The 18962-nt window shown below is 41.6% G+C and overlaps 1 protein-coding gene across 6 annotated transcripts in view; it reads right to left on the bottom strand.

The window, feature by feature from the left end:
* hdac5 (histone deacetylase 5) overlaps positions 1 to 18962 on the bottom strand; it is a 58455-nt gene that overhangs the window by 27639 nt on the left and 11854 nt on the right. For 3 of the 6 annotated variants that reach the window (XM_067615986.1, XM_067615987.1, XM_067615988.1), the window contains exons 2-3: positions 17975 to 18182; positions 1674 to 1760 (exon numbers count right to left, since the gene is read on the bottom strand). In XM_067615986.1, coding sequence (XP_067472087.1) covers positions 1674 to 1760; positions 17975 to 17996 — 109 coding nt within the window. In that variant the 5' untranslated portion in view covers positions 17997 to 18182. Of the gene's footprint in view, positions 1 to 1673; positions 1761 to 11176; positions 12846 to 17974; positions 18183 to 18962 lie in introns of those variants that run through there. The other 3 variants (XM_067615984.1, XM_067615985.1, XM_067615989.1) reach the window with 3 other exon arrangements.

Consider the following 18962-nt stretch of genomic DNA (forward strand, 5'->3'; position numbering starts at 1 on the left):
AAAGCACATTTGAAGGGGATCTTTTAATAGTCCGTATGAACAGGAAAACAGCAAGGGAAACTTCTTTCAGTGTTCATATGGACACCTGACTGTTGTTTTAAGACAGACTTGAACAATTGTGAACCTATCCTTTAATGTCAGAGAGGTGTGGGGGGGTAGAGGCTTTCGGACGTTGCTTAATGATCCTACAAGCACTTTGCTTGAAGCATACTGACACCTTAGCACTCTCAAAGACCCCTGGGACCCCTTCAGTTGCCCAAGAGCCATTTACTCAAAACAACTTACAGCACCACGAGATACCAAAAACCTAATTAAGAACCTCTTTCTAAAGCTGTATACTCGTGTATAAAAGGAGTTACGGCATAGCTACAGCACTTACGCATTTAGCCGCCTTCTAAAAAAATCAAACCACCGATCAGGTATATCACGGCTACAAGGGCTGCTTGTGTTTTCTCCAACTAGTTTCTGATGCCGGTGGAGATTGTTGAGAGTGATGAAGACCATGTTTAAAAAGTTGAAAACGGACTCAGTAGTCTTCTCGTTTTTAGTAACATATCTAGCGAAGCCATCTTCACTGCAAACCCTCTGTTCACCTAAACAATTGCAACTGCACTGAGTAGTCTCCCATTTGCAATATTTTTTTTTTCCAAGCACCTGATAATTTTATCCTAACCATCTCACTCCTCATCTCACTCCCCTAAACCTAATCAACCTAACCAATGAAGGCAACAAGCACTAGCCAATCAGAGGCAGAGTGAGGCAGAGTAGGGTGGGTCATTCTGTCGCCATCCTAGGAACCACCCACCCCGCTCGCTCTCACCCATTTCCAACAATGGAGGCCATCCTGCTAAATCTTACAGTCGTATGTAAGTTGGGAGTATGTATGAGTAGTTTTAGTGGGTTTGGACTTAGAGATACTTGCAAAGCATGTTAGGTAATTTTCTTGCCAGCAAATTTGTAAATCATTGTGCAATGTAAATATTTAAAACTAAGATAGCAGTCAGTAGGAGTGAAAAAGTAGGAGTGTTTTTCAGTTAAGAGTTAGGTTAGAGCTTTGTCTTTTTATTTCAACTTTATTTCTTTGTCAGGGAAGTTTAGGATTGGGATTAATGGATTTTTGTTTGTTGTTTTAGGCATAGCTCAACTCTGAAGCTTTTGAAAATAAACTGCTACATTGAGAACTTTGATTGCTGAGAGTTCTTGGGATCGGCAAGAGCCGGGGCTCTAAGCATGTTGTGTCCAGGTTATGTCCCTTATACCAGGGACATAACTATATGACACATCGCTCTAGTACTGCCAGGGTGCTATCAGTGAGTGAAATCTGACGCTGAACTATAGATCAAAACCAACGCTGTAGGTATCTACAGCGGGGCTCCAGTTAACCCTTTGCAATCATGAATTCTAAATAAGATCAACTATTAGCTCCTTCTGTAGCTCCTGTATCTACTGCAATGAGGTACACTGAAGGATTTATTATTTAATCCAGAGATGTTTGATTGGTTTCATGCATTCTGTGAAGTAGCTCTTGAACCCATCCAAACACCCTTAGAATCCCCTAAAACCTCTTAAACTGTCCGCTGATCCACTTTGAGGAAGCCTTTGACCCACTAAATCCAACCCCTCCCGGAGACATGGAACCCCCCTCAAGGACTCTTAGAGGACTCCCTACTCACCACCTTCTCCACCTCCTCCTCTCTGCTCACTTGCTGTTCCTACTGGGCTCTGCATGCCTGATGGGAGGCTGCTCTTCACCTCCACTACTGCAGGAGAGAGAGAGAGAGAGAGAGAGAAAGAGTGATTGATTAGTCTGGATAATGTTGTGAGGGACATAGCAGACTATTACGTCATTTACTGCAAACACACACACACACACGGAGAGGCAGTTCCCATTTCATTCAGATGAGCTGTGATAGTGTTGTAAGAAGTGAGGAACACAGCGTCCTGCTGCCTAAAAATAGCCACAAGCCTAGCATTAGCCTAGCATTGGATAGCACTGACTTAGAATTACCCCAGTGTTACCTTGGCATTAGCATAGCCAATATTCTGCATGGCTAGGCTAAAGGACACTGCAGAAAATGTTAACATGTGCCATACATACTAATAGAGACAAATTATTAGAGAAGCCTGCTGTTATTTATAGCAATATGGCGGAAATGAAGAAAAAACAAAAGAAAGAACAATGATAAGAAAGAAAAGATGATTACAGGAACAGCTAAGGCACTCTTGCATTACATAAAATTGTGTAATAAGAAATGTGACCGATGTGGGACAAATTTACCACCTTGTATTGATCTGGATTTGGCACCAGAGTGGCGTTAGCTGACATTTCACCTTGTGAAATAAAAGATATGGTAACTGTCAACAGAATAAGAGCTTTAACCTGTCAAGTGTAGTGAGGTCAGGTGGGTATATTTGCCTGATGGTGACCTACTTGGTTGGAAAATAGCAAAAAAAAAACCCACCATGTTTTGGGAAGGATTGGCAGTTATTATCAGTGTTGGGCAATAACAGGTCACAGTAATGGGATTATTTTCTCAGTAATGAGTAGTGTGAAGGATTACAATTTGAAATTCAGTCATTACATTGCAGTTACTAATCCCAGTAACACTACTTTACTTCAACAGTTTTGGGGTCGACTTGTTTGCCATCTTACTGGCAGTTTCATTTAGGATTGATATCAGCTTGGTCTCTGTGAGTTCGGTGGACAGACTGGTCCGCTACTGGTTGGTAGCTGGAGCTGTGGGGACACTGTGAGGAATGGTGTTTATCCCTCCAGAAGAGTTCCAGAGACTTGTAGAATCAATGCCAAGGCTGAGGAACACCACTCTTCAAAAACATATTCCCTCATTTGGTGTTTTGGTGATGGTGGTGGAGAGCGCTGTCTAACACGTCCAAAATCTCCCAGAGGTGTTCAACTGGGATGAGATCTGGTGTCTGTTAAGGCCGTAGCATATGATACACATCATTTTCATACTCATCAAACCATTTAGTGACCCCTCGTGCCCTCTGAATTGGGGCATTGTCATCCTGGAAGAAACCACTCCCATCAGGATAGAAATGTTTCATCATAGGATAAAGGTGATGACTCAGAACAACTTTGTATTGATTTGCAGTGACCCTTCCCTCTAAGCGGACAAGTGGACCCAAACCATAACCGCAAAATGCCCCCAAAAGCATAACAGAGCCACCAGATCCAGGAATACATCAGGAAGATGGCCCCCAAAGATCAACTGCTAAGTGAATACCTCAAGGAGCAGAAACCTGATGATGCAGAGGAGAAGGAGGTACCATCATGGAGGGACAAGCCCCTACACGGCATGTACCACCGACAGATAGAAGAAGTGGCTGATATCAAGAAATCCTACCAGTGGCTGGAAAAGGCTGGATCATGACAGCACAAGAACAGGCACTTAGTACAAGATCAATAGAGGCAGGGATCTACCACACCAGACAGGACCCCAGGTACAGGCTGTGCAAAGATGCTCCTGAGACAGTTCAGCATATAATAGCAGGGTGTAAGATGCAGGCAGGAACAACGTACATGGAACAACATAACCAAGTGGCTGGCATAGTGTACAGGAACATCTGCACTGAGTATGGGCTGGAAGTCCCAAAGTCACAATGGAAGACACCTCCTAAGGTGGTTGAGAATGACCAAGCCAAGATCCTGTGAGACTTCCAGATCCAGACTGACAAGCTGGTGATGGCTAACCAACCGGACATCGTGTTGATTGACAAACAACAGAAGAAGGCAGTGGTGATAGACACAGCAATCCCAAGCGACAGCTACATCAAGAAGAAGGAACACGAGAAGCTCGGAAAATACCAAGGGCTGAAAGAGGAGCTGGAAAAGATGTGGGGAGTAAAGGCAACAGTGGTACCAGTGGTAATTGGAGCACTGGGGGCTGTAACCCACAAACTGGGAGAGTGGCTCCAGCAGATTCCAGGTACAACAAAACTCCCAGGCCTCTGGTAGAAGACCCCAGCTTGAGGAAGACACACTACCATCCCCCATGGGAGGGGGGTGAGAAGGGGATTATATATATATATATACACAATATATATGTGTATGTATGTTTTCTCTTTTTTATACATTTTTGTCTTTTGTTTTGTTTTTTATGCTTTTTTTGTTCCCCCTATTTCGTTTTACTTTGTATGTCTTGACTGTATGTGTAAAAATATACATTTTAAAACCGATAAATATATTCAAGCAAAAAAAAATGCAGTAATTTAGGTTTTTTCAGTATTCATGTACAAGCTACGATGCTAAGACTCAACAGCTTCAAATCGGAAGCTCCCAATCAGCTTAGCAGCTCCAATCAGCTTACACTGATCACTGGATTTGTGTGTGAGAGTGAGTAAGTGAGTTTGTATGACGTCATTTGGACTATTTTCTTAGGTTGGCTCTTAGTAGGGCAGAGAGCAGGTCAAGAGACAGCACGTTAACATACTGCCTGATAGACAGACAGGGGGCGCAGAGAGAGAGAGAGAGAGAGAGAGAGAGAGAGAGAGAGAGGAGGGAGGGAGGTCTCAGCGTCTCTTCACCATCAGAGCTTATCGATGTGCGCCTGAACGGGGCAGTGACCCTGACCTGCCACATGCCTGGCTATGGTCTCCTGGCCTCAGCTGACCCCTGCTATTGGATCAGACTACTTCCTAGAAGATGCCACACTGCAACGTGTTGGTGCGTCAGGATATTTCCTTTCTGCTGGCCAGGGAGGAAATTCAATTAGGACCTACCTACGGTGTAGTCTGACCTTCGACCTTTCTAGATATGAAGCTGTGGGAGGGAGGCGGTGCGCCTTGCTGCAAGGCTCCTGCTTTGTTTTGCTTGATCCCAGCTGGGATTGGTATATTCAACCTGCTGCTGCCAAGCTACTAAAGCTTCTGATTGGTCCCCTCCCACTCTTTCGCACACCCTTTCAACCAATCGGCTTTTGTGTCCCACGTGGGTTGTAAGCTAATCAAACATCAACACACAAAGTATGGCCAAGCTTATTAGCCCTGTCCTGGAGGACTGTGACTAGCTAGAGGAAAGATTTCATCATTTCAAATCTTTCCTGTCTTTAGACCCGACCTGACCTTTGACCTCAGACTTTGACACAGATAAAGAGAAATGTACTGTATATATAGTGAGAATTAGGGTTGCATTACTCACTCAAATCCATTGTTGTAGCTTGGTGCAAGCTCAGATTTTATTCCTGACAAAATCTTGTGGAATGAATATACCCCCTTCCCCTACACACATACACACACACATACACACACACACACACACACACACACACAAAGAACCAGTCCAGTTTCGGGTTTGTGACGGTTTAGTTAGCTCAGTCACAGTGGCTACTGCATGAAAAAGTAGGTTAAAAAAAAAGTCCAAAAACTGCGAGCTGATGGATAAACAAGGCCGTGTGTCTCTGTGTGTGTGTGTGTGTGTGTGTCTGTGCATATGTGTGCAGCCACTCACATCTAAATTACCTAAACAAATATTCTGGCATTTCACTGTGACGCACGTGTCTCCCCTTCCACTACAACACACACACTGTCCCTGTGTGTGTGTGTATGTGAGAGACTGGTCTGTGAGTGTGTGTACAACAGTCCGTTTGGCAAGAGAGCAGCATTCCACAGCAGCCAGCGTCTGACGTCAAACCGAAGACATTTATAGTCTGGTAAACACACACACACACGCACGCCCGCACGCACACGCACACGCACACACACACACTAATGTACAGTCTGACAAAGAGGCGGGGCTGAGGTAACATTTCAGTCAATCATATCAGTCTCTTACTGAATACGGCTCACTGCAGTTACACACGGTAATTCATGCACCAGGACGGATGCAGTAAAAAGAGTGAAAGACAGACTGTGCATCCAGTTTGTCCAGTCAGTGAATCCTGGTGGAAATCAACATAGACTTGTGATTATACCTCGCTGCTAAAAGGACTCTATGAATCACACAAATGCAGCACAGAGGACTTAAAATAACAAAGCTTTTTCACATAGTTGGCTAATACTGATTATGTCAAGATTATGAATGAAGCTTAGAGCTGCGTTCCATGTTTGCACTGCTCAGGTAAACTCCTAATGGCACTCATTAAGGCAATCCTCCTTAAACTGGTACCAAAACAATACTTTCTTAAAGGGCTACGACAACTAGTTTCATTCCCAATTCATCTGCCAAAAATTGTCTTGATTAGTCGATTAATCATTTGCTCTATAAATACAGTAAAATAATATAAAGTAATGTAGTAAAAAGGTCCATCATAATTTCTTCAAGCACAAGGTGACGCCATCAAATTGTTTGTTTTCCCTAAACCAACACTCCAAAACTTGAAAATCTCATGTTGATTATAACGTAAGACAAAGAAAAGAAAGCAAATCTCCCCGGTTGACAAGCGTGAACTGGGACTAAGAGTCAACAGACACGCTAGCAGCTCTGTGAGGCTGCGCTGCTCTGAGCTAAATGCTAACATCAGCATGCTTACAGCGGTGACAATACTAACATGCTGACCATCTTATTTTAGCGTGTTAGCACGCTAGCATTTGCTAGCTGAGGTTGATAAGAATTTTATTAGTTTTTCACATATTTCGTCATAAAGTGTTTTGACCTGAAGTTGAAACTAAATGAAAAGTCAAGAAGTCACCGGCGTTATTACAATTCATCCTGAGGGGACATGAATTTCTGCACTAAATTTTATGCCAATCCATCAGATAGCTGTTCAAGATACTTCTACAATTACAATTTACAATTTAATTTAGCAGACACTTTTATCCAAAAAAGAAAGCTTTGACCTGCTGGTGGCAGGTGGGTCACTAAATTCATTAAGATTCATCCTCTGCAGACTATGAATGCATGAACCAAATTTCATGGCAATCCATCCAACAGTTGTTGAGATATTTCAGTCTGAACCAAGTTGAACAAATAATCAATTATCAAAAAAACTGTAGATTATTTTTAACTACTCTTTTCAGATCTTTCTGATCCCTCACAAACAGTAATATAATAATGTTTTTTCAACACAAGCCTTTTTTCCCCGTTCAACAAAACAAGCAAAACTTCTCAAATGAGAAGAAATCAGTATTTAACTTTGTCTTGACAGCAGCAGCGGCACAACTTTATCTAAATAAAAAAGTCTAAAAAACAAAATATCAAAGAATACATAAACAAGACTGAGAATCTGACAAAGCATTTGATGCATGAAAGTTATTAATACTCATCTCTAGAGAGACATTGCAGTCAGTGACTAGAAAGTGTGGAGTTCAGGAAAATGAACTGGCAACCATTTTAATAATCATTTCAGTAATTTTTCAAGCAAAAATGCCCAAAATTCACTAGTTTCAGCAACTAAAATGTAAATATTTGCTGGTTTTCTTTGTCATTTTTGCTAAAAAAAAAAAACTGAATCTCTGGTCTGACTAAACAAGCAATATAAATGTGTCAACTCTGGCTCTGAGAGATTGTGATTTTTCAATATTTTCTGACATTAAATAGATCAAACATTTGATCCATTCATCACAAAAACAATTGTCTTCAAAATAATAGCTTAACTAATAACGAAAATTGTTAGTTGGTGTATTCAACCAATGTCCTAAACCATTGGAAAAGGCTAAAAATGATGGTTTTATCCATGTCTGGTGAAGATGCTACATAATGCAGCTCATATAGGCTGATATAAACATCACTCATCACAGGTCAAATATTGTCTTAAGTCCTAGCTTTTCTTAAAATAATCAATGTGGACAAAACCAAAATGATCCAACACAGCTCAACTATAAATTGACTAATGAAGAAAAGGCTTCCACATAATCTTCCACTGGCGAGGTAAGACTTTTTTTTTTTGGGACTCTGGAATGCACCAATTCTGCTACAATCCCCCAACTGGGAATTTCCAACTTCTGCCTTTGACAGGAATGCTACGTGTGCCTGTTTTAAAGCAACTGTGATCCAGCCTATATGCAGATAATGAAAGCTCTTTCCTGCTACACAGGAAGTGCTTTATGTGTCCAGTTAGTTTGGGATAAACACAAAAAGAAGAAGCGAAGAGTTAGCATGAAGAGACAAAGGAAAGCAGTCTCGGCTACAAAAAGTTCAACTTCATCGACACAAAATAGAAACTGTGACATTTATTTGATTGACAGATGATGCAAACATCACAGCGATGGAATAAGATGGAGACTTATTGGTCCTATAGTCGACCAGATGTTGCCTGTTGTTTTTGCAGATGGTAAAAGCTTGATTTGAACGTGTGTTTTTGCTCCTTTATCTGTTTCGTATGATTACATTTACCATCTATAGCCATCATCCCACAATGTCAGCCAATAAAAACACAAAGATGTTCCACCGTGTGCTGGCAAACATGAGTCGCTGCTAATATTTTTTAAAAAAAGCACAGTTCAAACAGACACAAAGGAGGAAGACAGAGGTGTCCAGTTTGGATGACCTTTCACTCTTTGTCTCCCTCATTCTCTTTTTCTGTTCCTATTTCATATTACTGCCACTGCTGCTGCTGCTGCTGCTGCTGCTGTTGAGAGGTATTTCTGGAGACCAATATTCCTCTTTTTTTTTTTTCCTCTCTCCCTCTCCCTGTCTTGTTCATTTTGCGTTGCTAAAAGAAAATAGGCGCTATGATGTCAGCCCTGCAAAACACTCTAAAAAAAGCCAGCGGAGAGAGAGACAGCGAGGGAGAAAGAAAAGACAGAGCGAGGGAGAGAGTGAGGTAAAAATAGTATAATGGCTGTGTGTACTTTAGACAAATTAGAAGCTTAGAGAGAGAGAGAGGAGTCACATGTGTAGCGTTGCCATAGAGACTGATGGGTGGGTCAGAAGTATTATGGGCTGGCAGACTGTAGGTCATCCACAGCGGATGCTGTCTGTTGTGTTGCACCAGGCTTAATGCCTTTGACAACATCTGGTTCAATCAATTACACAGTAAGTATGCATATTTTCAAAGCTGCATGAATCAATATTTTGATATAAACAAAGGGTCAAGTAACCGTGTAATATGAAAGGAGTTGCTCATAGTGACACACCCACCGAAAAATTATCAACAAAACTGCAGTTTTCCTGTGCTGTGGGGAGAGTTTTGGCATCTTTCAGCTCATTGTTTTGGTTTTACTGCCTGCAGTTTTACTGTTTTGGCTGAGTCTCACTGCTCTCATCAACCTTGTTTACAGCAGGAGCAGCAGCAGGCGACTGTATAATGAACTGATTATAAGCTACCTGTCCAGCACCAAACAGCGGACAGACAAACTTCAGCATGGACTTCCATTCATCAGGTGGCCAGAAACACCACTTCAAATAGATTCTAATATTGTTCCATATCAGCTGGATGTGTAAACAGGAAACTGTTTGCTAATACGTTCACCATATCAACTCTATAAGGTCAAACACTTGTTGCAGCAACTCAATGAATTATCACTGCTTTAAAGAACAGAAACAGAATCATTAATAGAACAAACATACATCATTTGAATTGTTTCATTCAGTTCATTTGAAAGATTTGTAGTTTTTATGCCATTAATGCAATTGTCAGCCTCACATGAGATGCTCAACGCTGTGAGATTGCAGCACTGCTTCTGCTCATCTTGAGTTGAGTAGTAGATTCAGTTTAATGCTGGATCTTAAACATGCTAATTTCTTCTTTTCTAGTCTATTATCAACAAATGATAGAAACAAGGTCAACGGTCACACAAGGGGAAAAATAATCCTGGTTCTCTCTAAATGCCATATTACTCAAAAATGATGCCTTTCCCTTATGAATATAAGTCTCAGTGGGCCTGTTAAGCCTAAACACACACACACACACACACTGACCTGGGTTTGCCAGTCAGCCAATACTGTAACTGCAGCCAAACAGAAGATTAGAGTGATTGTACGTCTTTCTTGCGTTAACTAACAACCTGTTGGCATCAAGAAGTGGCACGGAGCCACGCTCAAACCCAGCTCACCTCACTGGGACCTTCGCAGGTCATCCCCCTCGTCTCTCCTCGTGTTTCCTGTCAGCATCACTAGTGTCACTACCATAAAAAGGCAAAACAAATCTAAAAGATTTGACAAAGCACAAGAGTGGTCAAAAAAGTTCAAAACATTCTCAAACAGAGATTAGCAGTAGTTCCTAAAATGACTAATAAGGAGCAGTCTATAGTAAAGTATTCTGAGGAGATTGTGACTTATAAAAACAGTGTCTGGGGCATTCTTGCTCTTTTTCTCTTGAAAAAGTGAAGAAGAGCTCCTTCTCTTTTCCAGATGTGCTTCATGGATCCACTTTGCTTTAAGACTGAGGAATTCCTGTAATATTCCTTTGTATTCCACGTTAGTGCTGAAATATTTAGTCTTTTAAAACAATTAGTCAACTGAAAACCAACCAGCAACAACACTGATGACTGCTTCATCATTTATGAATGAAAAATATCAAACGTAAAGATCTCTTGCTTTTCTCTGACATATATATCAGTAAACTGAAGCTCTTCAAGTTTTGGAATGTGGATTGGAGAAAAGCAGACATGTGAAGACATGAAGACATGGGAAATTATGATTTTATCAACTGAGCTATTAAGTTATATTGCATTAGGAAGCATCACAATCTAAACAACAACAGATCCGACATCCTCTATCGTCTGACCATCGAATAAACTAAGTAAATAAATTCAACACACACACAAAACAACTAACACCTGAGGCAGAGCTACAGACACAGAGTAGATATAGTTCAGACAAATAGAATTAGTAGAATCATAATGTAGAGAAGCAGAATGACAATATTAGGTAAATATAATAAAAGTAGAAGTGTAATAATAAGTTAAAGAGTTTCAGGCAGATTGTAAAAGTGTTTGATTTATTTAAAAAAATACTTGACAGATGAATTGATGATGAAAATAATAATTAGTTGTTCATGTATAAATGTGATTTGTGTGCTGCAAAGTGCTGTAAAACATCAAAGCATTCAGTGGAACTTAGCATGTCTGCATGAACAGCTTCTGTGATACACCGAATGCATCATGTGAAAAGGTTCTGAAGGTCAGCGAAACCCTATTGACAAAAAGTTCTTAACAGACATAAACAACATCTACATCTGTTACGTTTCCATCCGAAAGCTTTTATTCTGACGCCCCATCAAACCTCCAGCGCACTCCCCTCCCTCCCTCCACCTCTCCTTTCCCAGAGATGACTCACCGGCGGTGGGCATGGCAGTGCTGGAGCCCCTGTTGCCACTCAGGAGCTCCAGAGGCTGGTGGCTGTCTGTGCTGGCGGAGGAAAAACAGGACTCAGTCTCATAGATGGTCTGCAACATGGCGCACAATCCTGACACCGTGGGATGTAACAGCATGCCAAGACAAGAGGCAGCGCTCTATTTTGTCACAAAAAAAACACCAGTCAGTTCCTCTTCAAGAATACCGGCATGGCTTCTTTTTAGGGCTGAAGAAACTGAAATGCTTTCAGAAAAAATAGGTAATCATGGGTTACTCATTCTGGGATGAAATGAATGAATCGGTTCGAAAACTTCCAAACTTCCAAATGTTTTCTGTGCGATCTTTAAAGTGATTGAAAAATGACTGTGAACTCCAAAGAAAATTCCACTGTGCTTTATTAGTGTAAACCAGCAAAGATTAAAGCCTGATTAGGCTCCGGTCTGGGTTTGATTTGCAGGTAGCTTCTGTCTTTCAGTTTTTCCTGCAGCTTGCGGTGTTTCTGGCTGTTCAGCTCGCGGTGTGATGACCAGTCACTGACACTTAGAACAAAATCCTCTTTTCTGATGCTGTGGCTCAGCTGCAGGTTCCAGAAATCCTCCCCCTCTGCTAGGCTTGAGGAATGAATCAAAGTGAAAAGAGAACAGCTTCCAGAGTCAGATTTAGGGAAATACTGCCTTTCTTCAATCACCTGGAGTCCTGATCCATGCAGAGGACTTTGCTGCTTTGGCTGCTGAAATAGTGACAGTTGCTGGTATGTTTTAGGATGTCACTGCTGCAGACGGGAGAACAAAAAAGTTTGTTTCCTCCGTTGCACTGAACCCTCTCAGAGTCTCAACCAGATCGAACGAGCAAAACAAAACCAGGAGGGAATAAATTTAATCCTGTCACTTAGCGCAGCCAGTAAAACTGCATTTCCATAAGCCGAGGAGTGATGGAAGGGATCGGTTCCCTGTGTGCCGTCAGCGTGCTTCAGGACGGACGGGAGCGGAGCCGCTGCAGACTCTTTCACTGCTTCCCACAGCTAACAACACAACACAAATACAGAGACGAGGAGAGAAGCCGAATTCCCCTGCTCGGTGCATCAAAGGATCCTCATGCTGTTCTCCTCCTGGCGGACGAGAGGGAGAGGAGAGGAGGAGGAGGAGGAGGAGGAGGAGGAGGAGGAGGAAGAAGAAGACGAGGAGAGGCGAGGACGTAAATAGCTTTGGGAGAGCGCTCCCCGAGGTTCCATGCTTCCAAAATTAGAACGAAGCGCTGAGAGAATGACAGAGAGAGGGAAATGGAAGGAAGGAGGGAGGGAGAGGGAGAGAGAGCGGTATGATAAAAAATAAAAAAAATAAAAAAAAAGAGAGGAAATGTGAGGAGAGGGCTGGAGAAGACGAGTAAGAATCCTCCCAGAAAAAAAAAATGAACAGCCGGGGGATCACACGTTGTCCTCTTATCCTTCGCTCTAAAAACAAACGAAAAAGACAAGCTGCTGCAGAGTGGAGCTCTGTACAGAGACCAGAACCAGCTGCTGGTCAGACGGCTAATATTCACTGTCTGACAGTCATTGGCGTGTGTGTGTGTATGTGTGTGTATGTGTGTGTATGTGTGTGCCTGTGACGCTCTTTGAGCTGCTGAATGAATCGAGAGAGAGAGAGAGAGAGAGGGAGAGGAGACAGGAGGAGGAGGGTGAGCGAGAGAGAGAGAGCGAGGGAGAGAGAGGCTGAAAGTAGATCACTGGGTGGAAAGGAAGTTAGACGGATAAACAGAAAGTCAACAATTTCAATTTAGTGAGTGTCTCAGTATACACAAGCAGAGATGAGAGAGAGAGAGAGAAAGAGAGAGAGAGAAAGAGAGAGGGGGGACAAGTTCCATCCTTCCATTTACCTCCATTCATTACTATCTTTGCTGCATGTTTTTTGTTGTTTAACTGGTTGCTTTTTGATGATTAAAAGGACAAGCAGGGGAGAAGAGAACACAGAGAAGAGCAGAGAAGAGAACACAGACAAGAGAAGAGAAGAGAAGAGAAGAGAAGAGAAGAGAAGAGAAGAGAAGAGAAGAGAAGCATTTACTAACACAGGAGATGGGGGGTTGATGGAGGGACTATAGCTGAAAATAGCCTGCCAGGGAGGAGGAGGAGCTAGAGATAAAAATAGACAGGGAGAGAGAGAGAGAGAAGTAAGCCTACAGCTCTGGGGTGGGGTGGAGGAGGAGGAGGAGTGGGTGGGTGGGTGGGGGGGTTGGGGAGGAGGGGGGGAGTGAGACGCACAGCGCTGTCATGTTTCTGCACCGCACTTCCCAGAGATCACCCGTCAATCAAACGGTGTAGGCGGGATTGTGACTCTTCTTCCTCTGATTTTTGTGTTGATGCAGTATGGCTCCATGTAGCCGCTATAATAAGGGCTTTTTTTAACCTTCGCACCTTGATGAAGAGTGTCATTGGGGGTTTTTTTGGAAATACTTTCCCCTTTTTTGCAGATATTGAAAAAGAATAAAATTGAAGCGTATTAAAGAATATTGAAGCATGCATTAAAAGACATAACATGTTTTTGATACTCAGTGCTACAGACACGTTTTGATTAGTATATAAAAGATATTGAAGTTCAACACTCTGCTCTATATGTTGTAATACAGCTAATTTTTTGGACATTCGATTAAAAAACCATTTATAGATAAAATAAGCAAATAGCAGGGTAATTAATGTTTTTTTTCCAGGCACAAATCTACTTGCCCAAAGTCAATTTTTTCTTGCCTCTATGCAAATAGTTTGATTTATTAGCGGTTATTAAACCACAACAAAGACTGAAGTTAATTGTCATGTTTATTTAAGTAAATGAAACAGAACAAGGACTGAAAATTCTTGCATATTGAAAATGTTATGACCCATCCCCTGTATTTCACTCAACACTAAATTCTTTTGATCAGTTTCTTTCAAACAGTGGAACAGACTCTCTAACCTGATGGCGGATACGTTTTTTTAGACTCATTTCTTCCACTGCAAGCTTCCTGATTTCCCTCTTTAATGTTTCTGGTTCTCCAGAGTATTTATGGCAGTGAAACATTACATGCTCCGCTGATTCCTCTATTTGACAGTGCTCACATAATCCTGGGGGATGTTTGTTTCACACATCACACTACTGGCCTACTCAATTCTTGCGCCAATGGGGCGTGCCAATATTCTCTGATGCCTGCGAGGGGAGGGGGGAGGGGGGGGGGGCTATGCTGTGTGCCAGAGGACGAGAATATCATTTATGATATGACGATGATTGAAAAACAATGATTGAAACAGTTTCTTGGGGGGTTTTTTTCAACTTTTTTTTAGCTCGAGTTAGCCCGATGTGGCGTTTTACTTGTCGCAGGCAGTCGGGTAAGTCTTATTGTTGAAGCATGCAAACTGTAATGTCTGTTTTTGTTAATCCAATGAATTGAATACCTGACAACAGATCAAGGTACTTTGTCACATTCTCACAAAAATCCTGTCCAATATTGCCATAAAGCAGTCACTACTCACTAATTAGCAACGGCCCAATACAAGCAGAGATACAGATCCAGCAGCCAGTAAGCCCGGCTCTGTCCAAAGGTAACTAAATCTGCCCTCCAGCACTTCTAAAGCTCACTAATTAACTTGATATATCTCATTTGTTTTGGGGTTTTTTGCCAAGGAGTAGTCGATTGTGAAACCACAATCTATCATCTTTGAATACTTCGGTTATATTTTTATGAAAAGTTGTTTTCATCCAACAGCAGCATTTTTTAGAGGTGTGTTGCACCTGGGAAATGTCACGGAGAATCACAAAAAGGAGGCTTTATAACCGAAAGCTGCGCTGCTCACTTCGCTGCTGTCAGTGTGGATATTATTAATTGAAACTGCTGGCTGCTATTTATAGTATTTGTTTGTTCCATTCAGCAGTTCAAGTCCTAAGTGAAGCTGTGTTTCAAGCAGTAGGTTCCAATGTTTGAACGGAGTGTAATGGGATGTCTCTGGCTGCTGGCAAACCCAGAGTGCATGGAATATAAAAAAAAACAAAAGGATCAGAATGGATCAGACTTTATGTAACGGCTGCTAATACATTAAAAAAAACAAACTCTTGAATGGCTCCGGTACAGATGCACTTCTATTAGGTATAATGCGGTAGATGATTTTGTCAGCTATTCATCTCTCTCTGCTCATTGTTGCTGCTGTAATGACAGTTTCCTTTCCAGGACTGATAATACTTCATTGAATCATTTTATCATCACCTTCATCCCCACCTCCTCCTTGTCACCTTCATCACCCTCATCATCGTCACCTCCTGTGTAAACAGCTCTGTGTGGCCTCAAGCAGATTTAGGTATGCTTCAGTATGACTCACAGGCAGAGAGACTGAATACATAGAGAGAAAAGAAAATGTAAATGCGCAAAAACACATTTCTAATGTCCTGTATTGTCTCACGTTGACTTAAGCTGCTGCTTTCCTTTTCTATTCTCCGGTGCTGAGATTATTTATTAAAGACATGTTCCCTTATCTGACATCATCCTTTCAAATCACTTTGGGCAGCAGGAGAGACAGAGAAAGATGCGACTGACCAGGCAACATGTCTGACATCTCAATGGTCTCACATACTAAACACATCTGCTGAGGGTTTGTATGTGTGTGTGTGTGTGTGTGTGTGTGTGTGTGTGTGTGTGTGTGTGTGTGTGTGTACTGCAGTAGCTCAGTGGATGACTCATCTCTGCGTTTCTATTTGAGGCGCATCAACCCCTGGAGTCACATTGCTGTCTGTGTGTGTATGTGTGTGAGTGTGTGTGTGTATGTGTGTGTGTTCGCGTTATGTACTATATCTGTATCCATGACAACCAAATTACAGTCAGTCAACCAATCACTCGGTCCGAGACAAAAGTGTCAAAAAAAAAAAAAATATCTGAGGAGACCTTACAGGTGTCTTAGTGAATTCATTAATCTGCTGTGCGTTGACTGTCAACACCAGAATACAGCTGAACACATATGTAACATGCTGGATAAGGATATGTCTGTATATCATGAACCTACCGCACCGCTTTATCTGTTTTAAATGTATCCACCAATACTCACTGACTGCAGAACAAGCACAAATCACACCCATGGCTCAGTTGGGACATACCTCCATGTTTTAGGGCTGCTCAATGATTTTTAGCATCATGTTCCCCTAAATAATCTTATGATCTCCTCTATGGTGTCTTTGACTCCAAAAACGCAAGCGATGTAACATTTTTGATGTGTGATAAACATGACAGAAACCACAAGGATATGCATCAGTTTTTAAATCCCCGTTGGCTCCTTTAAATAAAGCTAAAGCTAAAGCTAAAGCTAAAGCTAAAGCTAAGCTAAATGCCAACTTCAGCATGGTAACATATTCAAATGAAAATGGCTGTGTCAGAAATTCTACTATATAGTATGTTTTATTTTATTTGCTCTACAAAGTGTCCTCAAACATTCCAACAGTGGAACTAAAAAAGAAAGTAGTGAGGCGAGTAAACTACTTTCTGCTAACAATCTCTCAATGCAATGCATCACACTTTATAGAAGCAAAAAACTACAATCGTGCAACTCTGCACCTGTCACTGGTTACGCAAAATGGTGATGATAAGCGTCCGAAATCTCAATTTACTGCTCAAAGCAATACGAATAAATACATTGAGTTTCTGAGGACCTTCCACAGAGGAACGGACGAGCAGATTAAAGGATGGATGCAACAGAGAAATTTACAAAAACATGTTAAGAATAGCCTCCGCTTTTACCAATAACTTAAAAGCAACACTGAAAAGTGAATGTTTATGTTGTGTATCATGTTGACATATACACTCACCAAGGAACACCTGCGCAATCTACACTGTTCCTAAAGTGTTCCTAATATTTTGTCCACCCCATTTACATACATTAGGGTGACAAAATATAAGGAACACTTTCCAACATAATGCCCTCCAATAGACCATCACCACCCACCATGAGCTCAATAATAAACATAAAACAGAATTATCACCTTTCTGACTGAGAATGTAGAAGCTTCATAAAAGTAGAATTCATGGCAGAGCTGTTGGATTGGATTTGATTGTACAGGTGTTCCTAATAAAATGCTCGGTGAGTGTACATCCTGTTGTTCCACTAACATGACATCATCAGCGGCCGAGAGAAAGAATATACATTACATGACATTACGTTACATATACAATATACATTACAGGGTCCAGGTCCTTCACGTGAAACAGTTCTGTTGCCACAGCAGCAAGTGACATTCAGCCATATCACACACACACACACACACACACACACACACACACACACACACACACACACACACACACGCACACACACACACACACACACACACACACACACACACACACACACACACACACACCTGCTCATCATTTAAGTGTGACAGAGAGGAGCAAGATACAATATAATGATATGACTGATTGTGTTATTGAGCATGCTGCAAGCTGCTAAGTGCTGCTTGACAGCTTCAAATATTTCAGACATTCACACTGTTAACCCTCGGTCAGTACGCTGAGCTGCTGGCTCAATAAGGTTTCCTTTATAAATGACTTGGCTGACAAGTGCAACAACAAACCATACAATAAAGTAATCCAACCACAAGAAAAAAAAGGCCAAAGCTTGCATTGCTCATATGGATTTTCACCCCAGGGATTCAAACTAGCAACATACAATCACAAGCCAGTCTCTGACATCTCAGCGACCATCACCACTACTATCATAAACTCCATCATTAGTTATAGTATTAACCACAGTAGCTGTCTGAGATTTATAGAGACTTACCGGAGCTGTGTGATGAATTCATGAAGGTTCAACCTGGACTTCCCTCTCCAATCTTCTCTTGTGTGTGTGTGTGTGTGTGTGTGTGTGTGTGTGTGTGGGTGTGTGTGTGTGTGTGTTAAAGTGGGTCCTCAGAGTCAGCCATGTGTTGGAGGACAGACGACGGACAGACAGGCAGATGAATCAGACTATCTTCTCAATGTGGGCTTTTCTGCAAAAGAGAAAATTGAGATGTGATTTAGCCACAGAGATTCATCTTATCTGACCAATATATTGCCTTTATAAAAATATAGTCAGTAATGACAGTAATAATGATATCATAATGCTAACTAGCTTACTACATACAGCAGTGATCTAACCCAGCGTTACTTCCAAGGCTATGGATCATTTCATTCTTTGTGGAGTTACAGGTTATGTTTATAAGAAGCCCTGCTCATGATAGCACACCCAATGTGTAGCTGGTCCTGGATGCTACTATATCAGAGCTGAGGATAATGTTAGCAGCTTTGTCCTTCTCTTTATTGGATTTGAGAATGTTTACACTCCTACAACACCAGCCAAACTCGTTATCTGAAACGGCGTTATGTTCGCCAGACATGTTGGTTACTTATCATCCTAAACACCTTTTCTGTAGTAGCTTTAAAAGTGAAACATACTGTTAGAAAATACAAACAATGAGGCGTAAATATAACCTCTGTCTTATATTTCCAAGTATGTAAGCCAAGCAATCACACGGTTACTTTACCATGAAATAATTTGATCTTACATATTCCCTTAACACTTATAATACTAGGACTAACACTGTAATGTTTCTTTATTTCTGTGTCTTCTACATGCATCATCAACTGGTGAGGGTGTTGGCTTTTTGTCTGGGACGTGCAGCATTAGCCTCAGTTTTTTAGCACGATATATGCAAAGCCAACAGCCATCAAGTGCATATTTAGGATCCTTTTACAGGGTTCTTGTTTTGAAACGAGTCAGCTGGAACCTG

Source organism: Thunnus thynnus, chromosome 17 (assembly GCF_963924715.1).
Source record: "Thunnus thynnus chromosome 17, fThuThy2.1, whole genome shotgun sequence".
Lineage (NCBI taxonomy): Eukaryota > Metazoa > Chordata > Actinopteri > Scombriformes > Scombridae > Thunnus > Thunnus thynnus.